General features: G+C 41.1%; 4 protein-coding genes and 1 long non-coding RNA gene across 13 annotated transcripts; 2 read left to right on the top strand and 3 right to left on the bottom strand.

Annotated features, from left to right (window-relative positions):
• Positions 1-5454, bottom strand: si:dkey-220f10.4 (tubby protein homolog). Its single transcript, XM_037080852.1, has 13 exons — positions 5320-5454; positions 4626-4718; positions 2990-3155; positions 2647-2877; positions 2398-2538; positions 2152-2307; positions 1902-2062; positions 1650-1811; positions 1387-1499; positions 1061-1175; positions 870-968; positions 604-775; positions 1-500 (listed from the first exon to the last, which is right to left on the bottom strand). The coding sequence occupies exons 2-13, from the start codon at positions 4665-4667 to the stop codon at positions 367-369; spliced, it is 1692 nt and encodes a 563-aa protein (XP_036936747.1). The 5' UTR covers positions 4668-4718; positions 5320-5454; the 3' UTR covers positions 1-366.
• A 42-nt stretch (positions 5455-5496) lies between these two features.
• Positions 5497-8573, top strand: ccdc189 (coiled-coil domain containing 189). 6 transcript variants are annotated; one of them, XM_037080857.1, is made up of 11 exons: positions 5497-5633; positions 6098-6154; positions 6294-6356; positions 6564-6598; positions 6717-6782; positions 6875-7038; positions 7336-7406; positions 7513-7629; positions 7743-7821; positions 8147-8251; positions 8347-8573. In XM_037080857.1, exons 3-11 carry the CDS (start codon positions 6339-6341, stop codon positions 8499-8501), a joined length of 810 nt encoding a protein of 269 aa, XP_036936752.1. In that variant the 5' UTR covers positions 5497-5633; positions 6098-6154; positions 6294-6338; the 3' UTR covers positions 8502-8573. The 6 variants fall into 6 exon arrangements, with proteins under 6 accessions (XP_036936752.1, XP_036936754.1, XP_036936751.1 ...); XM_037080859.1 differs by having other exon boundaries at positions 5498-5633; positions 6067-6154; positions 6722-6782; XM_037080856.1 differs by having other exon boundaries at positions 5498-5633; positions 6067-6154.
• Positions 8520-12129, bottom strand: phkg2 (phosphorylase kinase, gamma 2 (testis)). Of its 2 annotated transcripts, none has more exons than XM_037080853.1 (10): positions 11892-12129; positions 11466-11577; positions 11189-11364; positions 11044-11098; positions 10887-10952; positions 10311-10474; positions 10110-10200; positions 9839-9992; positions 9608-9733; positions 8520-9529 (listed from the first exon to the last, which is right to left on the bottom strand). In XM_037080853.1, the coding sequence occupies exons 2-10, from the start codon at positions 11558-11560 to the stop codon at positions 9284-9286; spliced, it is 1173 nt and encodes a 390-aa protein (XP_036936748.1). In that variant the 5' UTR covers positions 11561-11577; positions 11892-12129; the 3' UTR covers positions 8520-9283. The 2 variants fall into 2 exon arrangements, with proteins under 2 accessions (XP_036936748.1, XP_036936749.1); XM_037080854.1 differs by having other exon boundaries at positions 12030-12112.
• Positions 12130-12321: 192 nt separating this feature from the next.
• Positions 12322-24377, top strand: rnf40 (ring finger protein 40). 3 transcript variants are annotated; one of them, XM_037080850.1, is made up of 20 exons: positions 12322-12402; positions 12898-13045; positions 13198-13365; positions 13465-13774; positions 14885-15085; positions 15243-15364; positions 15532-15678; positions 16014-16088; positions 16236-16355; positions 16489-16668; positions 16859-16994; positions 17327-17448; positions 17596-17861; positions 18009-18138; positions 18279-18428; positions 21023-21232; positions 21350-21475; positions 22924-23064; positions 23164-23265; positions 23656-24377. In XM_037080850.1, the coding sequence occupies exons 2-20, from the start codon at positions 12908-12910 to the stop codon at positions 23830-23832; spliced, it is 3021 nt and encodes a 1006-aa protein (XP_036936745.1). In that variant the 5' UTR covers positions 12322-12402; positions 12898-12907; the 3' UTR covers positions 23833-24377. The 3 variants fall into 3 exon arrangements, with proteins under 3 accessions (XP_036936745.1, XP_036936744.1, XP_036936746.1); XM_037080849.1 differs by having other exon boundaries at positions 12323-12402; positions 21020-21232; XM_037080851.1 differs by lacking the exon at positions 12322-12402 and having other exon boundaries at positions 12908-13045; positions 18009-18126; positions 21020-21232; positions 23656-23832.
• LOC119009520 lies at positions 24065-25915 on the bottom strand. The gene is made up of 2 exons (XR_005071751.1): positions 25787-25915; positions 24065-24717 (listed from the first exon to the last, which is right to left on the bottom strand). It is a non-coding gene; the product is annotated as an uncharacterized LOC119009520 (long non-coding RNA).
• Positions 25916-25984: the final 69 nt, after the last annotated feature.

Below are 25984 nucleotides of genomic sequence, written 5' to 3'. Positions count from 1 at the left end.
TCATGTGCTATTATCATTTAATATCTTACTGGTAGTGTTTACACAGTTGCCCTCAATATCTTTATTGCACAAGTCCTTTACACATCTGACAAATATAAAAAGAGAGACCACAAATTAACTTACTAATTGAAATGCTTCCACTTCAATATAAAATCTGTGGTGAAATAATAAATATTGGACCTATAAAACAAGTCTAAGTCTGTGGCATTTATTTTTTTATCTCCATATGGTGTATACAAAGTATTCAAATGCACCAGTATACAAAACATGAACAATGACCCTTTGGGTCATATGGGTATTGTTTCTACTTGAGGTTTCTACACAGATCAGTGATCTAGATAAGCACTTGAGGCACACCAGCATGGGTCACTCACAGGCCAGTTTGCCATCAAAGGATGACAGCGTGATGGCAAAGGCTTGCAGGGCACACATGGGGAAAGTGTAATCCATGGAGAAGACGTCCTCCGCTACACGGCCAAACTGCATCACTATGTAATCCTCTGGAAAAACATCACCAGATAGGGTCAGAAGAGATGTTATAAAGTCAGCCTTTCTCCTCGTGTTTGATGACAGAACAGAGACAGCGAGTCAGTCACATCTTACCGTTATCAGGGTGGATGATCTGGAAGTTTTTGACGGAGGCCTGCGTGACACGTCCGTGGAAGTTGAGCACGTATGACTGGGTCTGTTCGTTCCAGCTCGGCGATTTGTTCACCAGGGTGACCAGTTTGTCTGTGTTGTTGTTCGCGTGGCGGACCAGTAGAGTCTCAAGTTCCTACGATAAGGCCAAATTTTCAGTTATTCTGAAACATTTCACATTTAATCTGCACCATGAGAGGTTCTAAAATCAATTATTTTTTTAAACATACATGTTTCGGTTGAATGGACACTCTTTCATCATTCTCCGTCATGCCAGGGATGATCACCGTCATCTTCCTGGGACCCTTAAATCCCAGAACATTTGTCTCCTGGTAACAGGAAAAACCAGTTGTTCATTAAAGTTTTCTTGACTCTTGATATACTGTGGTATGCTGAACGGGCAGAGGAAGTTTGGACTCACATAGCAAATTGCTGCCAGTTCTTGCCGCACAGACTCGCTCTCTTTGACAAAAGGCTTTTTCTCTGGGTTTTCGCCTCCATCATAGACTGTGAACTTTGTACCCAGGACATTGGACCTGAAACAAAAGAGTCTCATCAGATATATGTCACAAAATCATCTGTCAGGAGGGACACGAAAAAGAATGCTTTCATTGTCTCCTCATTTGCGATGCTGCATCAAAAACTTTATTAACAGTACATAATTTTATAGGCCCGGATGTTTTGCCTTGTCATAACAGGATAAGAATAGGTGTTAATATGTTTGGTCACAATTAAACAGAGTTCTACCTTAGTTTTCCTATGTAGCAGTTTGTGTCTCTGGACAGATTTGTCGGGTCAGTGGAGATGAGGTAGTTGGATGTCTTGCACTTCTTCCGTTTTCTGCCGGCCATTAGGAACACCTTGGTGATGGCACAATTACAAACAGAGACAGACAATTAGGAGGAAAAATGTAACCACGACAGCTCAAGAAAACAGGATCATATAATCAGAGCTACAATATCATCAGTGGGCTAAATGATTGGATTAAATTGTTTTGCAGAAGTCCCAACCCTTTTGCCATCCTCCTTCTCCATGTGCAGGTAGTAAGTCGGGTAAATGCCCTTCTCCATGCCTCTCCTGTCTCTGGTGACCCTGCACTGGATCGTCGCATCTCTGCTGGCTGGACGCAGAGCAAACTTCTCAAGATCCTCCACCGACATCGGAGATGTTGTCTAAGATGACAAAAAGTTGGAATGATTTCATCGATGGGGATTTTTATGTGCTTTATATGACAACACATCAACCAGCTTGTAGTGTCTCACCCTTTCATTCGATTCACTTCCCGACGACGAGCCCTCCCTGTAGTTAGAGTTAAGGGAAGCCAGACTTGGTGTAGTTTTCTCTTCTTTGCCTTTCTTTTTGCCCTTTTTCTCCTTTCCCTGGACTTCATCTTCTTTGCTGTCCTCACTTATTTGGCACCTGGCTGTGGAGATGACACAAGCAGCATCATTATTAACAGAAACTTTACAGTGGTGTTGGTCGTGACATGTGTCAGGCCGGATTATCACTCACATGTGTCAAGTTGTTTTTTCCTCTTAGGCGTCTGAGGGACAGGATTCTGGGAACCATCTTCTTCTTCATCCTCACTTTCATCACATTTATTTTTCGGACTGGACACCTCCACCACTGGCTCCGTCTCCTGGGTTGAAACTTCCTGTAAGTGTTTCTCTGCAAAAGCACAGAGAGTTACTTTTAGCGTTATTCTTGATGTTATGCAGAGTACTCATATATTACTGTTAAAGTGAACCCCGATGTTACTTTTACGCTCTTGTTTGGCTGTCTTGTTCGTCTTCTGTGGGTCATCAGAGTCTTTCACTTTGTCTTTCTTCTTGTTTTTTTTCTCCTTTTTCTCCTTGTCTTTTTCCTTCTCCGTCTCCTTTTCACCATTCTCCTCCGTCGCTGAAAAAGGAGTGATTTATTAGAAGTGATTCTTGAAAACACAGAACATTAAAAACAAGTCACGGCAGACCATGTTAGAATAACACATTCTGCTTTGCGTAGTCTCACGTTTGGCTTTTTCTTTCTTCATATCTTTCTTCTTAGTCTTCTTCCCCTCCGCCTGAGCATCAGTCTCCACTTCAAATTTCACCTCAGGCTCCTTGTCAATCTCCAAGTCCATTCTCTTGGGGGTCAGAGGCATTTCTGAAGGCCTCTCATCTAATGTCAAGCTTGCCATCATGTCGCTTTCACCCAGTGTGATCTCATCCAGTGGGTTGTCATGGGCATGTTCAACTTGATCTCCAGGAAAAACAAACAAAAATAACTTGCGTTTGATATCATTCGAGAAACTGATTGTGCTCTGGAATTAGATTTGCTGCTACTTAAAATAATCCATTATTTGCATACTAACCACTCAGGGAGGTGTTGCTCAGGGACTGGCTGATCAGCAGAGGTGTTTCATCACTGTGCCCGGCTTTGTGCTTTCGGTTTTTTGGCTTTTGCTTTGCATCCCGATTGGCTACCACCATTTGAGAATCAGCCCTCTTCTTCTGCTGCTTTTTCATCAGCAGGGATCGCTGTCGGAGAATTGAGTACTGGACTTTCAATTCAAATTCATGTACATCAACACGCAACATTCATAGAACTGTAAGTATGCAACTATACAGACAGCTTGTTTTTTTTCTAATCTCTTTATAGTCAGCAGCAGAGTAAAATGAGCTGAATTATTTTTTTTTTATCAACAAACTGCAAAACATTTTGTCATGGTGAATTGTTTTGTGTGATCTTTCTACTTTCAGAGTCATTTCTTTTACATTTGGTCATTTCATGACATTTGAAGGTGAATCAGTGAATTTAATGACAACTAAACTAAACTAATGCTAACCTGTTAGCACCATTGGTATTATGTAGATCCTGACCAATATTAGATTTTTGGGGCCAACACTGACTTTAGTTAATAAAAAAAATTTGATAACGATACATCGGCAAAGATTCTTTTCAGAAAGATTCAGGGAATATAGACAACATAGAGTTGTTGCGATATCCTGGTATTGATGACAACACTGATATTTAAGAATAAAATATTGATATCGTCCTAATACACATGTGATGATGTTGTAAAAATAATACTAATTCCCATTTCTTTACATTCTTGCTATGTCAAAGTAGTTGAGGTTCATGCACCTTAAGGGTGGCTGCCTGCCTACATTAAAGGGAAAATATCATGAAGTGTAATTGTTCACTTTCTTTGCTTTTGTACAGTTACGGTTACAGACTGTCTCTCCTACTCAATTTTGGCAAAACACATAATGAACAAAGTTAAAGATCAACTTGACCAATAGCTGTTTCTTTAGAAATCCGCAACAATATACTTATTGCGAATTCTTCAGGCCACAATAACTGTATGGCGAAAATCTGAAATTGTATATAATCACATTGAAAAACATGTAGGATACATCGGTCAGACGCTGTTATTTTGAACCATTTTTTATAATATAAGGTTGTTTTCTGTTATATGACTAAGAAAGAAACCAGATAAGACCATTAATGTTCCTGTTTATTTCTACTGCTGCTATTAGTGTTATCGAGGATTTGAGGATAAGGATCGCTATATTAATAATTAGTATAAGTGGCAACTTCTACTGCAGACAATGTGCAGATATTATTATGCTGATCCTTATGAAATACAGTGTAAAACACTAATTTAGTGCTGTACTGGATATAAGCCAGGAGCTGATATACTGAGTGGTGTAAACAAGTCTGTGAATTTAATTTGAGCAGTGGCTCCACACAGCAGGTGGTTCTGACCTCATGAGCCTCAAGCAAGCTTCATTTCTCTGCAAAGCTCGGTTTTAAACGCTTTTAACAGGGAGTATGTTCCAGTCTTTACTACACTGTCAGCATGAGCCTTGATGGTTATCCTGCATATGTGTTTTTGATAAAGAAAATCTACCTGATGATCCCATTTGATTGTGTCATATCGCATGTAATTGAACATAAATCACGTGTTAAAATACGTCAAAGACTAATTATCCATGTTTCTTTACCTGGTGGTCCAGCTTCTGTTGTCGAATATCAGGGTCCTCCATGTTTGAGCAGACACACAGCTAATGACTATGAAGTGAGTAGACGTAGATAGCCTGATTGAGGATAAATCAAAACAACGGGCGGAATCCAGCGTCAAAGTTCTATGCAAGAAATGGTTATGTTTCCAGTGTAAAACAGTGAAATACGGACGCGGGTGTCTGATTGTGCCACCCTGCTCCTTCCATCTGACAGCCTGTCCACCTGCCTGTAGCAGAAGGCAAAGTGGATTAAAAGGGGATAATGTTCTTAAAATGCACCGCACAGCTCAGTCACTGTGCACAAAGCAGTCTCTGGGGGGCTGTTTGTAACTGTGAAGATGCTCAACAAGTCCTAGTGTCGCCGCTGAAACGTGAGACTAAAGATACAGGAAGGAGATGCCCTGCTCATGCCACCTCATTTACTACGAGTCAGCAGTCTGCGTCGCTCACCGCGGTGCAAGAAAAGGCAAACACGGAACTCGCTCGCGGCAGTCATCGCAAAATGCCCCAAAGCTTCCGACTATCACCCGACGCGCCTCACAGATCTACACGGACACACGACATGTGGCATACATACATACACAGTGCCTATGAAAAAACCAAAACGTCCCAGAAAACGTAAACTAAAGCAGACGGTGGCTGACCGCGGGAAACTCATACAGGTTTATCTCGTTACCATGGATACTGCTGTCCTACTGCAGCGTTGAAGAGCCGTTGAAATGGCTGTTTATAATCATAAGATAACACTGTTCGCTGGTTTATTATGAGTTGTTCTGTCAACTTGGGTCTGAGCGCATCTTTGTTTAAGTTTGAAGCGTTGTCAATAGTTGCGCACCGGTTTAGTGACGACACGGGTGCTCCTGGGTGCACTTCCGAGTGTACTGAGAGTTTTGTGACGCACAACAAAATAGAGAAATAATTAACACACGTCATTTTTGACCTTCGGCTAGGCCCAATAAACGAAGCGCATACGAACGACAAAATAACACGGTAAATAAGGTTGTAGCAGTATAGCACTAGAGCTGTTAGCAGCTAGTTAATGTGGTAGCCGTATGCTACTAAAATAGGTTTGCCGAGCCCCGAGCTGCAGAATAATTTGGCAACGGTTTGGTCACCGTTGTAACGTCTGTGTGTCATAGTTAATATCAGTGAAAGTAGTGCTGTATTATGCCCTTAAAAGACAGTTTTAGACTAACCTAAATAAAATGAAATATAATAAAATAACCATAAATTAGTGATGGTGACTTCAAATTTTTTGTTTTCTTTCCTGAATGTCTTACTTTATCAGGGTTTGTATGTATTGGTATAGCCAGTTATATGGTATTTAGTTGTTTTTAAAAAAATAGATTTACACCTACGTTTGTATTACTTGAGAAGTTTTTAAACTAAACTGTAAAATATGCATTTTATTTTATTTAATTAGGATATTGTATGATTCGTTACGTCATCTCCAGGAGCAACGCTAAACCGGAAGGGGAAAAAAACGTTTATCGTTGCTAGGATACAGTGCGGTAACTATCCTGCTACATTGACGCCTGTTTTGGTCAGGGCAAGGCTTCGCCAGAAACTTTAACAGTATTTTTTTTTTTTCTACAAATGTGTTATTTTATGTCTGAATCAAATCAACTCAATCGCACTTCTGTTTTTCAGCTCTGCAGCTTGCAAATGTACCTTCTTAAGAAATAGATTTATATAATGGATACGAGAATAAAGGTATGCTCTACAAGTTTATTTTATTGAGCGCAGCCAGGAAGATGTTGGGTTCACTTTACTGTCTGCACCATTAACTTCTAATAGCTTTTTATTATATAATTAAAATATGTAGATCATTATGTAGCTTATTTTACACGAGATACAACTATGTCATAATTCTGCTTTTTAATGCTTTGCATGTAAAGTAAACATCACACTTTTATGTAGGTACCACAGGATCTGAAAGCTAAAGTGATGCTATGGTAAGAGCTCTATCCAGATTATATTCATTTTTATTTGCTTGTTGCTCTATTTATGATTAAACCCTGCAACCCTTTATGATCATGTCCAAACTTAAATCCATTCTCTGGGTGTTTTCAGGACAGATGTGAGCTACCATGACATGGAGGAGATCGACAAAATGCAATCCATTCCTGATCTTGAGAGGTTTCTGCACCTGTTTATGACCAGCACACCTGCGTATTCATAGACAGCCACACACAGCACTGACAAATTTTTCTCCTTCTTTTCTGTGGCAGTGTTTTATGCAGTGTGTTTGGAGTTGACCTCCCAGAACCGAAAAGAGGAGTTTTGCTGGAGTTGTATGTGCAGACTGTGCTTTTTTGCAGAGAGCGCAGCTTCAAAAAGGAACAGACATCTGCCCTCTTGTCCATCATCAAGTCCATCCATGAGGCTAATGTAGGTAAGTAAAGTCACATTATTACTGGTAGTATTGAAGATATTGTCACTATCATTGCCTTGGATTTAGTGGCTTCAGATGGAACTGGCTTTTAAATGATGGCCCTCAGGGTCAAAACACAACATTTCACAAAATGCTACATTTCTGAAAATGCAACAATATTCCACAATCACATTTTGGAAAATACTACATTTTATAAATACAAATGTCAAGGTGTTTTGTGAAATGGGTCTTCTGACCACCAGAACCTTCAGGGAACTTTTAACATGAATGATTCGTGTGGGATGTGTATCTTTTCAGAAACTCCACTCAACAACATCGAGCAGAGTTTCAAATATTGCAAGGAGCTACTCCTCTGTCACTCAGTCAGGGTCTGTAAAACAATTAATTACAGTTACTTTTTTTTATTCTCTCACAACTTAATCATACACATACATTTTTACAAATGTAATGTTTCTCTGTTTATGCCTATTACAGCGACCTCCATTTAGCATCAACCTCTTCAGCCCTGAGGAGGTGACCACTATCTTAAATTACATCTTTAACAGCTACGTGAGACACTACAAACTCTACAAATATATTTTCACTCCACAGGTAAGTATCACAATCAGTTATTCTTCACAAATTAGTTTTTTTAATTATAGTTAGTTGTGGTACAGTGAAAATAAATCAGGGAGGTTAATAAACACATTTCCTTATTTCAACAGGTAATACTAGATTTGTCTTTAACTTACTCTGGAATACCAAACCGGGAAGAAGCTGCCATGGAGGATTCTTCTGCACTGGGTACTAATTACAGGTTATCAGTGTTTTTAGTAAAATGAAAATGTCTGGGTAGAATGGGATGTTTTCGAAACCATCATCATGCACTTGGGAGAGAATAAGAGCAATTGAAAAATGACAGAAAGAGTCTGACCGACAAAACATAGCATGTGATGAGTTAGAAACGGCATTTCTTATCATCCTTTTTAAAAGAACCACACTCATAAAAGGGACTTCAGACTGCTTACACTAAACAAATATATTCCTTTTTACAAGAACAAAATATTCCTGGTCTTTAGAAAATCTTGGACCAGATTTATTGATAATTGAAGCATTTTTCTTGCACTAGATGCTGAAAATGTGAAGGAAACGGAAGGGGAAGCGGCCCCAAAGACAGACAGCTCCCTTCAAACACAGGAAGCATTCATCGCAGAACCAGAGGAAGACACGCCCGGTAGGATCACAAATCATAAGAAGACTGTGCGGAAATAAGATTTTGAGTCACCCCCAAATGGTGTAGCTGCTTTATTTTCACTGCTTGACTTACAGGTTCAAAGTCAGGACTGAAAGCACTGATCGAGAAAGAGGTCAGAGAGCAGATGATGCTGGTGTCTGGACAACTGGATCAGCGAATGAAGGAAATTGCAGATCAGCACAACAGAGCGCTAGAGTCTCCACAGCTCAACCACAAGGCCAAAAAATAAGTCATAAAATAAAATAAGTCAATTCAAACTCAAAGTTTAGTTTTATTGTCAATAAAACCTTTGTATACAGTACAATTCATATCTGCATTTGTATGATTACTGCACATTTTTCAGGCAGGCACTTTCATGAAAAAGTGCCACAAATTAAAACTGAACAACGAACCCAGTAGGGAATGGTGTTGGTTAGATTTTAACACAAAATTCAGCCACAGATGGTCTTCACAGTTAGGGGACGCGATTTTCCTACTAACTGAGGAATGTTTGCATGCAGGACAGCTAAATATTCTCTACCAAAATCCATCCAATAAATCTGAGCGTCTTTAGAATCTATAATTAGTCTATAGATAATCATCACAGTGCTTTAATGGTCATTTCAGTCACACAGTGCTTAGACACACCTCAGTTATACCAGGTGATCGCCAAGTAAAATGCTAAATATACATAAAGTACTTTTAAGTGACTTATTTTATCAAACAATTGTGCAATATTTCCTCTACTGCAAACTGGCACTGCAAACGCGATGACCTGACAAGATGGGTCTCAAGACAGCCACAGGTTTTGATTAAAGGGCAGATAAGGAACGGTAAGTTGTGCATGCTGATCTTTAACTTGCAGAGCCATGGTGCACATTAAGGCATACAAACATCCTGGTCCCTGATTTCCACATCTTAAAATTAAAACACAAACAATGTGACAGGACAAACATGACAACACATGCAGATTATCAAATGGAAAAAAAAAAAAAAAAAAAATCCATTATGGTTAGGAATGAGGTTGACCTTTTACGTTTCAAAGTCCTCCAGGCCCAGCAGCATGATCTTAGCAGTGTTCTGGAAGAGTGCGGCTCGGTTCTGCTGCTCCCCTTTCTTCACCCAGTGACCGTAGATGCGGAAGGCGCAGCCGTCGATGAGTTTGCGGACTCCGCGGAGGGAGTAGGGATCTCTGGCCAGCACCTCCCGAGTCAGCGGGCGAGCCCTGCGGTAACGGCTGTACATCCTGATGCAGGCCAACACGGTGACTATCAGCACCTGAGGGGAAAAGCAAGGACAGCAGATGAAGACAGAGACTTTTTAAAAGCCAAAATCTATCACATTGATGTGACTCACCCTAAATGTCTTTCTGGGACTGAAGAGGCGCACATCCTCCTTCTGGTACAGTCTGAAGAAGGGATGTGCCAAGGCTTGCTCAGCAGTGAGACGGACAGCTGGGTCCACCACCAGCAGCTTGGATATCTGAGCGGCAAAACGATTGTACATTTTTTGGTCGGACCTCATAAATTGCTGTATCTTGAACTGAATGTGTTGTAATTTCAGTTTTCTAAGGTTTGTCAGTCTTACCAGGTCTTTCACAGTGTCAGACCGGTCGTCCCACTCTGGGGAGCTGAACTGATAGCGACCCTCCATGATCATCCTCAGCATCAGCATCTGCTTGCGATGCCAGAATGGTGGAGAGCCGGCCAGCAGGGTGAAAAGGATCACTCCGCATGCCCAGCTTTCCAGCGCGTGCATAAAAACAAGTGAGCAAGAATTAGAACTGAAATTCTGGAAAAAAAACCACTGCTTTGTAAAATATTTACTGACACAAACGTATACTGATAGAAAGACTTACAGATCGACTTCTTGGCCATATCCTGGGTGCATTTCATCCATCGAACATTTCAGTATTTCAGGGGCCAAATAACCAGGCGTCCCACAAAGCTCTAATTAGAACAAAAAACAGATCATTATAAACTGTGTCTATACAAAACATTTAAATATCTAAAGATGTACTTAACATTGACCATCTGTTTCAAGTGAGACTCTAAGCTACCTCGAAGTTTGTCTCCAGGCTGTAGCTGCACTGAGAAACCAAAGTCAGATAGTTTGATGTGTCCCTGATCATCGAGGAGAATATTCTCAGGTTTCAAGTCCCGGTGGACGATGTTGAGGGAGTGGAGGTACTGCACAGCCTCCAGGAGAGCTCGCACCATACTCCTGTAGAGAGAAAAAAAAAATGCATCCATTTTTCACAGTTCTTACTCCCAGGCAGTTTAACTTTATTCTCAAAACCTTGAAGAGATCAAATTGCAGAGTCCAGGAATTTGACTAAAACTACTAAAACTCATTCGTTTATCCATGGGCAGATTTTAACCACAAATCTTAATGTAAACATTACTACTTTTACTAATGCACCAGGTTGCAGGAATTCTAGTGTAATTTACAGCATTAGCTCTCTCAAATTCTCCCTCGTATCCAAGAAAATCTGGTGTTGTAACTGAAACATCTCTCACTAAATCAAGACTGAATTCGAACTGAACCAATTCAGGAAATCAAGGGCAACACCCAGCTCTAAAAATATGAGTGGCCACAGATCCAATGATCCGATTGCTTTGATGGTGGAGCTCACCTGGTTTCCTTCTCATTCAAGGTAACTTTTTCTGTGAGGTAGTCAAACAGCTCTCCACGTCTCATGCTGTAAAACGAAAATAAGAGATTGATGCCATCTTCTAATGGGAAAATGAACATTCACAGGTTAAGGAGGAATTATTTGTTGTAATACTTACAGGTCAAACACCAAAAATATGAAAGTCGTGGACTCATAGGAATCAATGAGAGTAACTAAAAGAAACAAACACAGTTTCAACACTTTGGAATCTCTCAAGAACACTGGAATTAAAGTGTCTTGTGGTCAAAAGAAGTTGAACATACTGATTGAGGAATGTCCCTTCACCATGTTGAGGACTTGGATCTCCTTCAGCGTGGACGTCTTCACCTCCTCCAGCTGCTGAGCGGTCATCTTCTCCGCTGTGATCTCAATGATCTTCACTGCCAGCTCCTGACCTGTGTGCCTGTGCACACACCTGCGAACCACACTGCTCACCCCCCTGAGATGCCATTGATGTGGAACAAAAACACAGCATGGGGTTTTTAAATCACACAAAAGTAAAGCGAAGGTTGCCTTCTTGGTTACTTTTATTGGACCCACCTGCCAATCACCTCCTTGGGATCATACTTCTGGTAAAACTCCTTAGCCCCCACCCAGTCTGGTAGTTCATCTCCAACGACGATGTCTTTGGTCATGATGACAGTGTATTAATCTATACCAACAACAACAACAACAACAACAACAACAACAACAAACTGTCACTCACACAGGTCACTATGTAACAATGCTGCATGACTTGTAATAGGAACTAAGCTACTGAGCTATTTCAACACAAGGAAGTGTTTTGCGTTTGTTTCGAGTTAGCAAGAAATTTTTGAGATTTCACTGTCGCAAACACATCTCTGTCCTCTGTGCTGTTATTTAGCCAGATATTTGCCCTTGATCCATCATGACAGCAGCTAGCTGTGTCCTCGAGCTGGCCTTGCTGCAACAGCAGGTTCACTGACCGCACAGGAGGCTACTCACCATGAAAGCAGAAATCAAAAGACAAGAGGGAGAGGGAGACGACCAAGTATTCTATAATAATGCCATCTCAGCTCGAGGAATCTTTCAGGAAGCCATCACTTTACGTGTGTAAACGACAACAATATCAACGTTAGCTACCTATAATGTTAACAACCGTCAGCTAGCATCCGAGCACTGTTTACATTCTGGTCACATTCCTCGAAGCTGCCTGTAGCCTGCATGATTATTACAGAGTGTGGCAGTACCGCCCCCGTGAGGCCGGAGTGAAGGTTGTAGCGGGGCTGTTACATTTTTTGATATAATTTATAAAAATCTTTTCCTAATTTTTTCCCGAGGCGTACAGTCCATGTAGTTACATTTTAAAGCAAATGTTCTCCTTAAAATTGCTAATTTGATGTTTATTTCTTTGTAGTGTTTATTGATTTGTTTTACTATGCGGAAGTACTTCGTCGTCATTTCCGGTAACTTCCCTGGATGCCCTGAGTTACATTTTCATTCGCTTCTTGTGAAGGTTTGTATCGGTTCTATTTGACAGAAAACGAATTATACGTGTATGTGCACTTAGAGTTGCATTACATAATATCCTATGCGTGTAGTGATGGTCAATAAGTAAAAATAATGACCGTCAGTCATTAAATATGTCGGACAAAGAGCGCCGTTTAGCTTAACAGGTCTTACAGAATTTACGTTAGCATTAGCATTGCTAGTGTTAGCCGGCTTGCTAATGTGCGTTAATCTTAGCAAAATTGGTAAATAAAAATCGTTGAACACTTTTCCAACAGGGACTTGTTGAATAAGAGTTAGTATAGATATTCATGTCAAGCATTTTTATATGAACACGGCAAGAGCAGTATTCTGAGCCAGTTAAAATCAGTGGCCCTGCGCTTGAAACATAGCTAGCATTAGCTGTCATCAAATGAATGAGTTCTCCATTTTCAAACTAATTCATGGTGTGAAAGCTGATGTGTCAAAGCAAATATATCATGCCATGTTTCTTCTCTTGCAGGGAAGCAAAGATGTCAGGTGCGGGGGGAGGAAAACGTCCCTCGGGAGGGGACAGCCCCCCTGGCCCACCTGAGAAGAAAAGCAAAAAGGAGGAGAAGACCACCACCACACTCATAGAGCCCATACGCATAGCTGGAGTCTCTTCCACGGTCAGTCGTTGGGTGTATAGTCTCTTTATTTGCAGTCAATTTAGTACCACCAAGATTAAGATAACCTTGTAGCTCATCTCAAATATATTTTTCTGAAGACATATAGGTTTGCTAACTTTCCCCACCTTGTTGTCTGTATTTGTTCTGTGCAGGAGGAAATGGACATGAAGGTCCTCCAGTTCAAAAATAAGAAGCTGTGTGAGCGCTTGGAGCAGAGACAGGCAATGGAGGATGAGTTACGAGAGAAAATTGAGAAGTTGGAGAAGAGACAAGCCACTGATGACACCACCCTGCTGATTGTCAACCGCTACTGGTCGCAGGTACTTCTGTGTATTTTGTTACATTGTTTTTAACCTTACTGTAGTTTGACTCCGTTTTTTTTTAACACTTCTTACAATATGTGTGTCTCTGATTTGCAGTTGGAAGAGACTGTGCATGTTCAACGCAAACGCATCGAGCCTGAAGCTCCCGTGAAGCCTATCCCTGCGCCACCCTCGGCCCCCCTCCCTGACCCCATGCCAATGGAGGAAGACGTTGTTAATATTACATCACCAATGACTGCTGTGCCTCCACCTCCACTCCCAGAGGCTCAGAATGAGGGGGAGCAGGCAGAACAGCAGCAGGAGGAGCGCCAGGAAGAGCGCCAGGAGGAGCAGCCGCAGCCCCCTCCTCCTTCCGGATCAGAAGAGTTGTTGACACCCACAGAGCCGCCACAGGACTCAGCTACAGGTTAGCAAGTTTTTTTTGTTTTTTTTTTAAGATGCTCAATCACTGACTGCATTTATGGACTGCTGTAATTTGTTCTTCTAAGCTGTAATCTGATAAGGGCTGAGCTAGAAATTGAAATTTTATCAAAATCGTAATGTGTCCAAGTGCAATCCAAAATTGCAGCAGGTACAGTTTTATGTAAGAGGCAGAATTGTCACAAAATAACAGCACAAATGAAGCATTGTGATGCTACAGAAACGACCCAGTCCACAAATCATAATCTTCAGATCTTAGGAAACATGTTTGTTTGGTACACCCCTGCAGCAAAAATCACATTTTCATATTTTTCAGTGAAAATGAAATGGAAAAAAAAACAGCTGCATGCAAATCGCAATATCTATCAAAATAATTGCAATATGATTTTTTTTGCATAGTGTTTAGCCCGAGTATAACTTTGTTTTATATTGATAGAATTCGGATGAAAGTGAAAACATGGAAATGATCCCAAATTCTGTTTTAGTATGAATCCCCCCCCTTCTATAAGTTAAGTTAGCTATTGTTAAAATAGCTGTCCAACAGCATGTATATGCTGTAAAATACCAATTAAACATCTGAGAGGTAGTTTGATTAAAGTGATTAGATTTTCAAACAATTAAAGTGACAACACCTGCTGTCAGCATAAAGGAAATGCAGAGGGCTGGTCAAGTTTTATTTGGATTGCCCAAATTTTGCAGATAAAAGTTTACCTCAAAGGGTTTTGAAATGGTAATAATATTATTGAATATGACACTAAGTGAAAACATTTAAGCGGTGTGATAAAGGCATTAATTTGTTTTGATAGAGTCCTCTGGCAAAAAGCTTGGAACATTTTTTGGATACTGTAAAGCAACACTGACCCCCTTCTGTCTATATTTACCTCATCTATTGCTGCATGTTTTAAATATCATGACAACTCTTAAATCTCTGAAAGTCAGTGGCTATAACAACATATCTTTGAAAGATTTAAGTTTAAGCAAGACACAAGGAATTTCCGTGTTCAATCTAAATATTGAGGTTAAATGGTCTGATCATCATTATAACCTGCTTTTCTGATTTTGACCAACCTCATACATAACCACTTGCTGTGTTCAGATGCATTGCCACCCCCTCCTCCCTTAAGTGAGAATGCCAAGGGTTTCCTGACCACGCTGGAGCACAGCAGCGAGGAGGAGCTCACCCTGCACCTCCAAGACCGCATGCAATTCAGCAAGGAAGCCATCGCCTGCCTCGTCTGTGTCTTTGATAGGCTGCACAGCCGCATTGATGACATGTGCAAGGACATCCAGGCTGCAGGTAACTGTGGAGACATGCTTGTTAGTAACTAACAAATTACTTGCTACTAAGTGGGATTTATATGTCATTGCAAGTTCCTGGTGTATGTAATGTTAGCAGGGTTTTTTGGAGCTTTGTTAGCGCCAATCTAATTTGACAAACCTAATTTCATTGGCAGCATGTGAGGACGATAGCCAGTCTGACATCGTCAGCATGAACCACACTCTTTGGGAGGAAAACATTCGACTGCGAGACCTTGCCACCCTCTTGCAGGGCAGACACCACAAGATGTCCATGGAGGTACAGTGTCCTTGGCACTGTTAGTTGTTGGAGAATATTTGTGCATTTGAGTGTCAGAAATAGTTGGAGCATGTGAATGCCAAAAAAATGTGTGTATTTAGCCATGCTTTTGGTGTATTCCTGTCACCGCTGACACAGCTGTTGTGATGTCTTTACCCTAATTACAGTACAATGAGTTGGTGGACAAGGTGACCAGCTCTGAGACCAAGGTCTCTGAAATGGAGACGACGGTGGAGGACCTGCAGTGGGATATTGAGAAACTCCGCACTAGAGAGCAAAAGCTCAATAAACATCTGGCAGAGGCCATGGAGCAAGTACGTTTGTGTGAAAGTTTTTGTGGACAGCAGTTGTATCTGCGCCTCTTGATTTAGTGGGTGTGTGCTTTTTATCTGTCCAGGAGGCGTAAGCTCATGCTGTTTTTTCTCTTGTATACATGAGTTGACAGTGATAAGGCGCTGAGCATCAGTGCACGTCATGCCAGCTGCTCTTACTGATGGAGATCTTGTTGTCAGTTATTTGCATCAGCTCGTGCAGAAAATAAGCATTGTCTGAGTGACGTCATGGGATGTGTGTAGGTGTACTTCCACAATGCTTTTCTCATGTCTTTGTGTTTATTTCTTTATCTTTGTTATGTGTTTGCTGTCTGCAGCTGAAGTCTGGCTACAGCAGCACTGGAAGCTCAGGTGGACTACCTGGAGGCCAGATCACACTAAACATTCAGAAGGTGACCATGGGAAACACCCCTTTCCAATTGATTTTGTTTTGCATATGTAACTATATATTTATATCTCAGATGCCAGCTTGTCCTGGCAACACTGTTTTTGTACCATGCCCAATTCTCCTATTTATAACCTGTCCGTTTCCGTCTTAGTTTGAGAGTCTCAATGCAGAGTTGGAGCACAACCAGGAGCTGGCCAATAGCCGTATGGCAGAGTTGGAGAAACTGCAGGTGGAACTCCAGGAGGCTGTGAGAGAGAGCGAGAAGCTCAAGGTAAAGTTATCTCTAACTGTTGGATGAAAACCATTTGTAACTACATGTCATTATCAAGAACTCATTTAATATTCTAGAAAACAGTCTTTTTTTTTTCAACCTGTGGCTTCGATATCATCTCCTGATTTTTCAGATGGACTTGCGGAATATTCCTGAAGAGGTTGTGAAGGAGACTCTGGAGTACAAATGTCTGCAGTCCCAGTTCTCCCTGCTGTACAATGAGTCTCTAGGTGTAAAAACGCAGCTGGATGAGGCACGGGCCCTCCTGCTCACTGCCAAGAATGCCCACCTTCGTCAGATTGAGCACATGGAGGTACATTTCTATGCAAAAAGGTTGAGATGAGAAAAAAATAGTATTAATTAATTCATGATATCTTTCATTATTAAAACTTGACTGTCACCCATTGTTTCAATCCTGTTTCTCTTTACTGTCTTTTGTCCTTGTAACATTAACCACTGCTACCTGACAATAATGTCGACAATCTTTTCTCTTAACTTTTCAGAGTGATGAGCTGTCCTTTCAGAAGAAGCTGCGGACTGAGGTCATCCAGCTGGAGGATACCCTGGCCCAGGTGCGCAAAGAGTACGAGATGCTGCGCATCGAGTTTGAACAGAACCTGGCAGCCAATGAGCAAGCAGGTAAGAAATACATCTTCACATCTATAAGTAGTCTTTGAAGAAGGTTAAAGATGTCATGCCATGATGTGGTGCATTACATTATACATTAATTAAATCAGAGCAAACTAATTAACGTAAAGTATGATAACTTGAGGATGAATAACAACACACTGATGAGCAGTATTCTGTTTTAACCATCTGTTAGAACAGATATGTCTTAATAGGAACCGTGCATGTCATGCCCCGTGCACCATTTACAGCAACAGAAAACTTTGAATGACTCAGAACTAAACCACAGGGTTGACTCAGCTCTGAATATATCTGCATCTCATCCTTTGTCTCTGGTTTCTTAGGACCAATTAACAGGGAGATGCGACACTTAATCAGCAGCCTTCAGAACCACAACCTGCAGCTGAAAGGTGACGTGCAGCGATACAAGCGGAAGTTGCGGGAAACACAGATGGAGATCAATAAGGTAGATGACGTGATTCACCGACAAGTGTTTTCTGTGTTTCATTCAGAGTTCTGAGCAAAACAGAATTTCCTCTAATTGATGTTACTTTATGTATCATTATCAGTAAAATATAGTCATTCTGAAAAAGTATTTCTTCTTCATCAACAGTTGCGTTGTCAGAGTGGCGACACAGGTGTTCTGATTCTAGAAGAGTCGACGAGCGACAGCATTGACGTGAAGAAAGAGGAGGACGAAGACCAGGAAGAGGAAGAGGAGAGGAGGAAGGAACTGGAGAGGCAGCGTGCCCGGGAGAGAGAAAGGGAGAGGGAGGCCGAGCGCGAACGAGAGAGGGAGCGTGAGAGAGAGAGGCAACGTAGCGACGAGCTGAAGAGGAAGGACTCGGATACACTGAAGATGCTCAGAGTAGAACTCAAGTACATCCCCCTTCTACTTGAGTGCACTATTATAACAACAACAAAATGTTTGGCAGTAATCACATATAAACTGTAAAATGGAAACACTCGGCTAATGATGGGATTGATAATATTAATTTGATCTCTTTGTCTTCTTTCACCCCTCAGGAAAGCCCAGGAGTCCCAGAAAGAGATGAAGCTCTTATTGGACATGTATAAGTCAGCTCCAAAGGAGCAGAGGGACAAAGTGCAGCTCATGGCAGCTGAACGCAAATCTAAAGCTGAGGTTTGTTCTTTGGTTAGTCGTCCTTCCGTCATACTTTCGCACATTTCTTTTTTGCATGTGAGAAAAAGATTCTTTAGTAACTGCAAACAACAAAATATTTCAACAGAAATACACATGGAATACAATGCCCAACCCTTTTTTGTACTACCCAGGTTGATGAGCTGAGGATGCGAGTGCGAGAGCTGGAGGAGAGGGAGAGGAAGGAAAGCAAGAAGCTGGCGGATGAGGATGCCCTCAGGAAGATCCGAGTGGCAGAAGAGACCATTGAGCATCTGCAGAAGAAACTTGCTGCCACTAAACAGGTGTCTCTCTTTTTTTAAAAAAAAAAAATATCATTAAATTTGTAATATGTCAATGCACAGAAGCTATAATAAACAAAAAAAACTAACTTCTGACAAAACAGTGTTATAATGAAGCATTGCTGCTGCGGAGATGTCTTGGTCTCCAGATTTAGGCAAACAAGTTTATTTGAAACAGACTGCAGCCATTGCCACATCATCACAATTTATTTTGATATTTTTCAGTCAAAATTAAAAGTGTGATGCAAAATACTTAAATATTTTTTCGTACCATAATGTTTAACCTAGCTTATTGGTGCGCGTGAGTGGAGTAGCAACTCGGACACCAGGCTGAACATGCTGCACATGTTCTTTAACAAAGGAAAGACTCAACAGCCTCTCAGTGTTTTCACGTTATTTTCCAGTAGTAAAAAGATTGTCAGCTTTTACCTGGAGGTGGATTTTTTTTTCTTCTTCCTCTGAAGAATTAAAGAGACATGAATCATCACCTCTGTTTGAAAAATATTTAAGTTTTAACACTTCGGGACTGCACCAGATATGAATACAAACCAGCCAGCTGTGTTAATAATGAAAGCTGTGCAATGAGTGTCACATTTGCCTAAGAAAGAGCAACTCCTAATCTTAGACACCAAAAGAGGAATTGAAAGCTGACACCCTGGGCTGGAATTTAAATTGATCAGCTGGTTGATTTAATGCTAGCACAATATAGTATTGCCGTTTTTCTTTTTTTCATATGCTTATATTTTTAAATTAGTTTTTCATGGTTTTGGGATGTTTTGTTTTCCTGCTGTTTCTGTCTTAAATGTCAGTTATAAATCTTGTGGCACTCAAAAGCTGGAAGCAGGGCAACAGTGTTTTTAAAATGAGTGAAAAAGAAAACAACTTACCCAGAATACTGGTGTTTGAAAAATTTTCTTAACCTTTTACATACAAAAATCCACCTGCTAGCAGAGAGAAGGAGAGAGATGCTATGCAACCATTATGTTTGCATTTAAGGAAAACAAGTATACGTGAAATAAAAACTTTGTGAGCCACTCTGATAAATTGAAAGCATTACTGTCACATCTTAGCTCACCCACTTGACTTCACTGTTTTTTTAAATAGAGGTGCTCTTCAGGAATTTAATTGGAAGTACGCCAGAAAATTGAAGAGAGCAGATTGTCACAAGATGGGAAAATATGAAAATCATCAACTGACTGAGGTCAAGTGTTGGTTAAACAATGTCACTGTAATTCTAAAACCTGAGTAGTGTGTTTAGTGGATACTCCCACATTAGATAATGTAATAATGTCACAATGATACTTATTCTTTCAGCTGTTGACCTCAGTGCTACATTGGATATGATCAGTCTTAGGGGCTTATCAGTTAATATGAATCATATTGTCTCCAAAGTCACAGGAGGGATCTTGAGCTTTTGCTCGTTGAGTTTATGAACTCTGGTGCAGAGCAAATAACTGCCCTGAGACTACCTAAAGAATGCAGGTCTCTTTTCATCAGCATTGAGCCTGTAATTAAATTAAATGCAGGAAATTACACCAAAATATAAAAGTGTAATGACCTTGTTTTAAGTTGTTTAACTGTTGTTCCATACCATTTTATGAGCGTAAAGCAGACAGATGTTGAGATCTGAACGACGCCTGCAGCTCCTCATGCTTGGGAGGTCTAGCAGAACATAATTAAAAGAAGGCAAAACACAGTCCTGACTAATACTGACGAGTTCTGCTCTTTACTTGTTCAGTCATATCATGTATGAAGTTAAAATGCAGCAACTAAACTGTTCTGGACTCAGATGTGTTTGATTTGTTCCCCTCAGTTTTCTGGCTGCCAGAATTAAACTGCGCAGGATGACAGATTGCCAAAACTATCCAATAAACAAGCTACTTGTGAGTTCATGTGACTGTTGTTTATAAGCCCTCATAGGCTTGTGAGTGAACCAAAATGAAGCAAATGCAGCAAAGTAAAATTTGGAGCTATGTTTGTAGGCTAGAAAACAAACCAGGTGCGATCGCACCTCGAGATGCAGAGTCATAAATAGGCCAGTGAAGGTGTAATGAATCACATCAGTTTATGTGACGACAGCACACTAAAACTTAACAACTTTGCACATCTGTGATTCTTCGTACCAAAAGATACAAAAGAGGTGGAAACATACTATTGATTCATGTCGATATGGTACTTTTTAATTTAAAGAATAGGAGTACTCCGTTTAGCCAGATGATCAGATTTTCTTGTGGTGTAGAGATGATATGTTGTAGTTTATGTAGAAGCAGTAAGGAAGAGGTTAGGAAGAGAACTTCTGGTGATTCCTCATCACATCTGAAAAACACTAACAAAAAAAAAAAAAACAATAAAATGATTGGAAACATGCAAACATTTTTATTTGCTACACATGGAGTAGTTTTAGATGTCTTCAGATCATTATCTAGAAAAGAAGCATGGTAGGGTTGGGGAAATATGACTTAGAATTAAAACCTCTCAAACTGTGTTGCACACCCCCAGCACGTACTTCATATAAATATCTCCAAATGGTGATGACGTCAGGACCCTCTGTTTTTAATCCAATATTGTTGTCTTTGGCACCTGTGTCTCTCGAGGAGGAGGAAGCCCTGCTGAGCGAGATGGATGTAACGGGCCAGGCCTTCGAGGACATGCAGGAGCAAAACAGCCGGCTGCTGCAGCAGTTACGAGAGAAGGATGATGCCAATTTCAAGCTGATGAGTGAGCGAATCAAATCCAACCAGATCTACAAGCTGCTGAAAGAGGAGAAAGAAGAGTTGGCTGACCAAGTTCTCACATTCAAAACCCAGGTGATGTGTGATTTTTATTTATTTATTTATTTATTTATTTTCACCTGGAAAATGCAACAGTGATGGATTTTCCTCATGTGGGGGAAGTGAAGTATTAACTGTGCTGTCACTCTCCAGGTGGATGCCCAGCTGTTAGTTGTGCAGAAGCTTGAAGAAAAAGAGGGCGTCCTCCAGAGCACGCTCGCTGCTCTGGAGAAAGAGCTGTCTGTCCGGACACAAGCACTAGAACTCAACAAGAGGAAGGTAAGACGAGACAAGCCATCGATCATGTTGTCAGTTAACATTTGCTAATTACTGGGTTTGATTTCTCCCAGATGATGTCAGAACAGAGCAGCGTCATAAGAGCAGATGATCTTATGATGTTGCATTAGCAGGTGCCAAAAGTCGTTTTCATGCACATCATTGTTATGGTGTGTTCAGGTGCTTGTGAAAAGTTATGACATTCAACATTTATGTGGTTGTTTCCACAAAATGTTGCATTAATGAGGTTCATTGTTTGCGAATTAAACCCACCATCTGTCCTGATTCCCACGCTTTTCAGTTTATTTCAGTTAGTTAAACTGGCAATGGACAAGTTTTTTGCTTGAACGTATCATTATGAAGTAAATGTTGATTGCATCATGCAATGATATATAATGCGGGCTGGATTGGCACATGTTGGTTCCCTTTAAACCTTGTTTTTTTACCAGGCTGTTTTGTCTGAGAGCGACCGGGTTGTCTTTGCAATGGCTGCTGCGGTAGTTGTCTGTTTGCAAGCAGATGGTGAAGCGTGCGCCCCGTGCACAGAGGCTGCGTCCTTACTGTAGTGGCCCAGGGTTCAAATTTGACAAGTGGCCCTTTGCTGCATGTCATCTCCCTTTCTTTCTCATCCCATTTGCTGTCACTCTTCAGCCAACTTGTATTGTAAGTTGTGAATAAGGCTGAAAAAGGACAAAAAAAGATAGTAATTTAAAAAAAACTGTCATTGTGCGGATGAGCGCACCAGGCAGGTCTCCAGTCAAAATTTATTATCGTCCCATCATCGAGGGGACAATAACATCTCTTCAAGAGACCTCCAGGACAAAGGCACTTTTGGATGTATTGTATGTATAATGCTAATATTTTAACTAAAAACTATAAATGACAGTAAAGCAAAGAAACAACATGTTGATTTTAGAATGGTTTATGTTCACTACAAGATGGTTTAAACCATTTTTTGAGACGGTTCCAGGACGGGGCTGAAAAAAGTTTGCCTGGAGTCCCGAGGCTTATGAAGTCATCTTCTTACTTACGCAAATATACTGCTTGAATTCTTTTTTGCACAATTGATTTTATTTATACAAGTAGGAACAACCATAAATAATCAAATGAAAAGCTAACAGAAAACACAAAAGTGGCTGCTGACTTTAACTGAAACCAGTGGTTGCCTGGAAGCTACAAAGAGGTTCTGAAAATCATGGCACAATGTGGAAAATGGTCGTCAGAGATGGAAAACATACACAATCTCCAGCAAATAGGTTAAAACACGCAAAAAGGTGCAGTTTTTTGAGTTGCTGTAGTGCAGGACTGGATCTTAAAAGCACAAAGAACAGACTCTGTGTGTGTGTCAGGTTCTACCCCAGCGTACTGTACCCCCGCCACTTTACAGCGCAGGAATCTCATCATTAGGTTGTTTTTTTTATTGAGTGCGTCCGGTTCCTTCCCTGCTGCAGGCGGTGGAGGCTGCCCAGCTGGCAGAGGACCTGAAGGTGCAGCTGGAGCACACGCAGGCCAAGCTTAAGGAGATCCAGGTCTCTGTGGCTGAGAACCGCACCGCCCGGGAGAGGGAGAGCAGCAATCTGAAACGAGCACAGGTATGTTGAGGGATGTCACTCCAAACAATCTAAACCCCTGAAGCCATAAGATCTAATGTAGAGTTGTTCTCAAACCATCTTTCTTGTGGGGCTTTCTAGGAGGATCTGTCAAGGCTGAGACGGAAGCTGGAGAAACAGAAAAAGGTGGAGGTTTACTCCGATGCTGATGAGATCCTGCAGGAGGAGATCAACCAGTACAAGGTGAGAAAGAGAGAACACAGGTCTTGTGCAGAGAAATTTAAGACTGTAATCAACTTATGTTAGCAGCAAGGGAGTAATAAAAACACCAACAGCTTTCTGGCACAAACTGCAGTGGACTTTTACACACAGATTTAGTGAAAATGTAATATGTCATAATACAAAATACTACACATTTTGTAATTAGCTCGATTGGCTGGAAATGTCAGTTTTTCATTCATGTGTATGAGCCAGAGAGTGAGCTCAAACTTCCACATTGTGCCTTCGGGATATCAAGAATCTTCGTTGTTACACCCTCCAATGTTAACTGTAATACCAAACGGTGGATCAAGGTAATAACAGTGTTGGCAAGGAAACATTTGGCCCAAATACAATATATTTATCTGTCTCTAGGCCAAGCTGCGCTGCCCCTGCTGCAACACACGAGACAAGGAGACGGTGCTCACCAAGTGTTTCCACGTGTTCTGCTACGAATGTCTCAAGATGCGTTACGACACCCGGCAGAGGAAGTGCCCCAAGTGCAACTGTGCCTTCGGAGCCAACGACTTTCATCGCATCTACATCACCTAATTCTCAGAGGGACGGAGGAGTGAAAAGAGAAAAGAGTAGACGGAACCAAAGGAGGAAAAAGGACAGAGACGAGACAAAGGAACTGAAGATTTATTCAAAGGGGCAGACGTTTTGTCTCCTTGTTTTAAACTCTCTTTGGAAAGACTTGTTTTACCGCATCATCACTACCTGGTGATTTAATTTGGTGACCAAACAGATAGTGATGCACCTGACTGAGAGTGTTGTGCTGTAGTTAATAAACACAGTTGGTTGTGCACACAGTGATATTCTTACATGTTGAGCTGCTCTGCACTGTTTTCCTGTCCTTGTCATTCTTGCCATGTTAAACATCTTCTTTTAAAAAAAAAAAAAAAACCTGACTGGGCCCACTTTTAAACATTTCTTTAGCTTTTTTTATGTACTGAAAAACTTGGAAAGAACTGCAGTGGTACAAAGTTGATTGTCCCTGAAGCAGTTTTTTCTTTGAATTGTTTTGTCCTGCTGGAAATCCTGTAAAATCGGTGAAGCTGAAATCGAAACATCAAATTAAAAGAAACCATCCTTTACAGACATGAGGATTGCATGTGTGAAACTAAATATGTTTCTGATCTATAAACTACAACAGCCAGAATTGTCTCAACTTCTCGTGTCGTGTATAACGTTAACAATGCCTGAGAAACGTAAGCTAGTTTGGCACACAGTCAGCACATACAGGACCGTTTGGATCACCTTGGGCAAGGTCCTCTGTGTGTGTTCATCCTGTTGCCATGGTTCCTGCTGGAGAGTTTGACACAACATCTGCAGCTTATAGTGCCTCATTACTGATGAAATCACTGCAGTGGAAAGTCAGCTCATATGGGTGTCCTTAGTGGGCTGAGCCGCTCCAGGTCCTCGAAGACCGCTCCGCTAAAGGTTAGCCGTGACAGTCAAGTACAAAAACATCTGTTTAACAACATGCTTCAAACCTAATTGAGCCAATGAAACTCCTTCTCCTCTGCTCTGATGATGTGAACTATTTACTGGGAGGTTGGTTAGCGTCTGTTTGACGTTAGCTCTTGTGGGAAAGGCAGTTCACACCATGTAGCTCGCACATAAAAAAATAAATAAAAAAAATAGTTCCAGGCTGGAGGAGAAGAGTGAATATGTGAAAGAGAAAAGTTTTATCAGGCGTTTGGGAACAGTGAAGTCAGACTGCTGGCAAAAATAAGAATAATGTGATGGTAAAAACATATTTACCCGTGAATGTGCAAAAATAAACGAGTAGTTTTGACTTGGTGCTTTAATTGATGATTTGTGTGCCACACAGAGCAGATGTTGCCATAGTAACTGATGGTTCACATTAATAAATGAGACAATACTGTGACACCGGGCCAACCTGATAGCACTCCAGGCATGCGTCCACTGGCTTTGTTATTGCATATTTGTGCTGCAGCGGGCTACACCCAGACATTAATAACACCACCCTGCGTCAAGGACACTATTCAAATGTTGGTTTCCAAAAAAGAAAGAAAAAAAACACCCACCCACCACAGTTGTGTTGTAATCTACAGAGGGCACTCGAGCATGTAAAGATAACACTTATCTAACATTTAAAGTTTGAGCAGACTCTCCCAAAAGGCTTCAAAAAGCTGGATTTTTCTAGTGAGTGTCATCTGTTTTTGCCTCAGTTGCTGTTCCCCCCCCTTCTCTCTCTCTCTCTCTCTCTCTCTCTCTCTCTCTCTCTCTCTCTCTCTCTCTCTCTCTCTCTGCGTGTGTATGTGTGTGTGTGTGTGAGACCCTCTCTCATGCCAGAGACTTGTGTTTTTTGGCAGGGGGGAGAGAATGACGTCGACAGGCGTGGTAATAACAATGAGAACACTATTAAGTCCAGACTACACAAGCGCTCCGCTACAAGAGCAAAAAAAAAGAAAAAAGAAAAAAAAAGCCTCCAGGGTGTGGCCCTTAAAAATATGAAATAGTAGTGAAACTGTCGTACCTGAGGTGGCTTGATTGAGAACTTTCACTAGAAGCAAATCAAATGAAACCACACACACACACACACACACACACACACACACACACACACACTGGTAGAGGAGTTTCCTGTGAGTCTGCCGGGGAGTGCGCACAAGAGAATCCGAGCGCTACAGTACATAGGAAATGACTCATAGGAGTTGAACTGTTAGCGTGGGTG

The sequence above is a fragment of the Acanthopagrus latus genome, chromosome 20, assembly GCF_904848185.1.
Source record: "Acanthopagrus latus isolate v.2019 chromosome 20, fAcaLat1.1, whole genome shotgun sequence".
NCBI lineage: Eukaryota > Metazoa > Chordata > Actinopteri > Spariformes > Sparidae > Acanthopagrus > Acanthopagrus latus.
The sequence above is the reverse complement of the archived record's forward strand: the minus strand, read 5'-3'. Positions and strand labels throughout refer to the sequence as shown.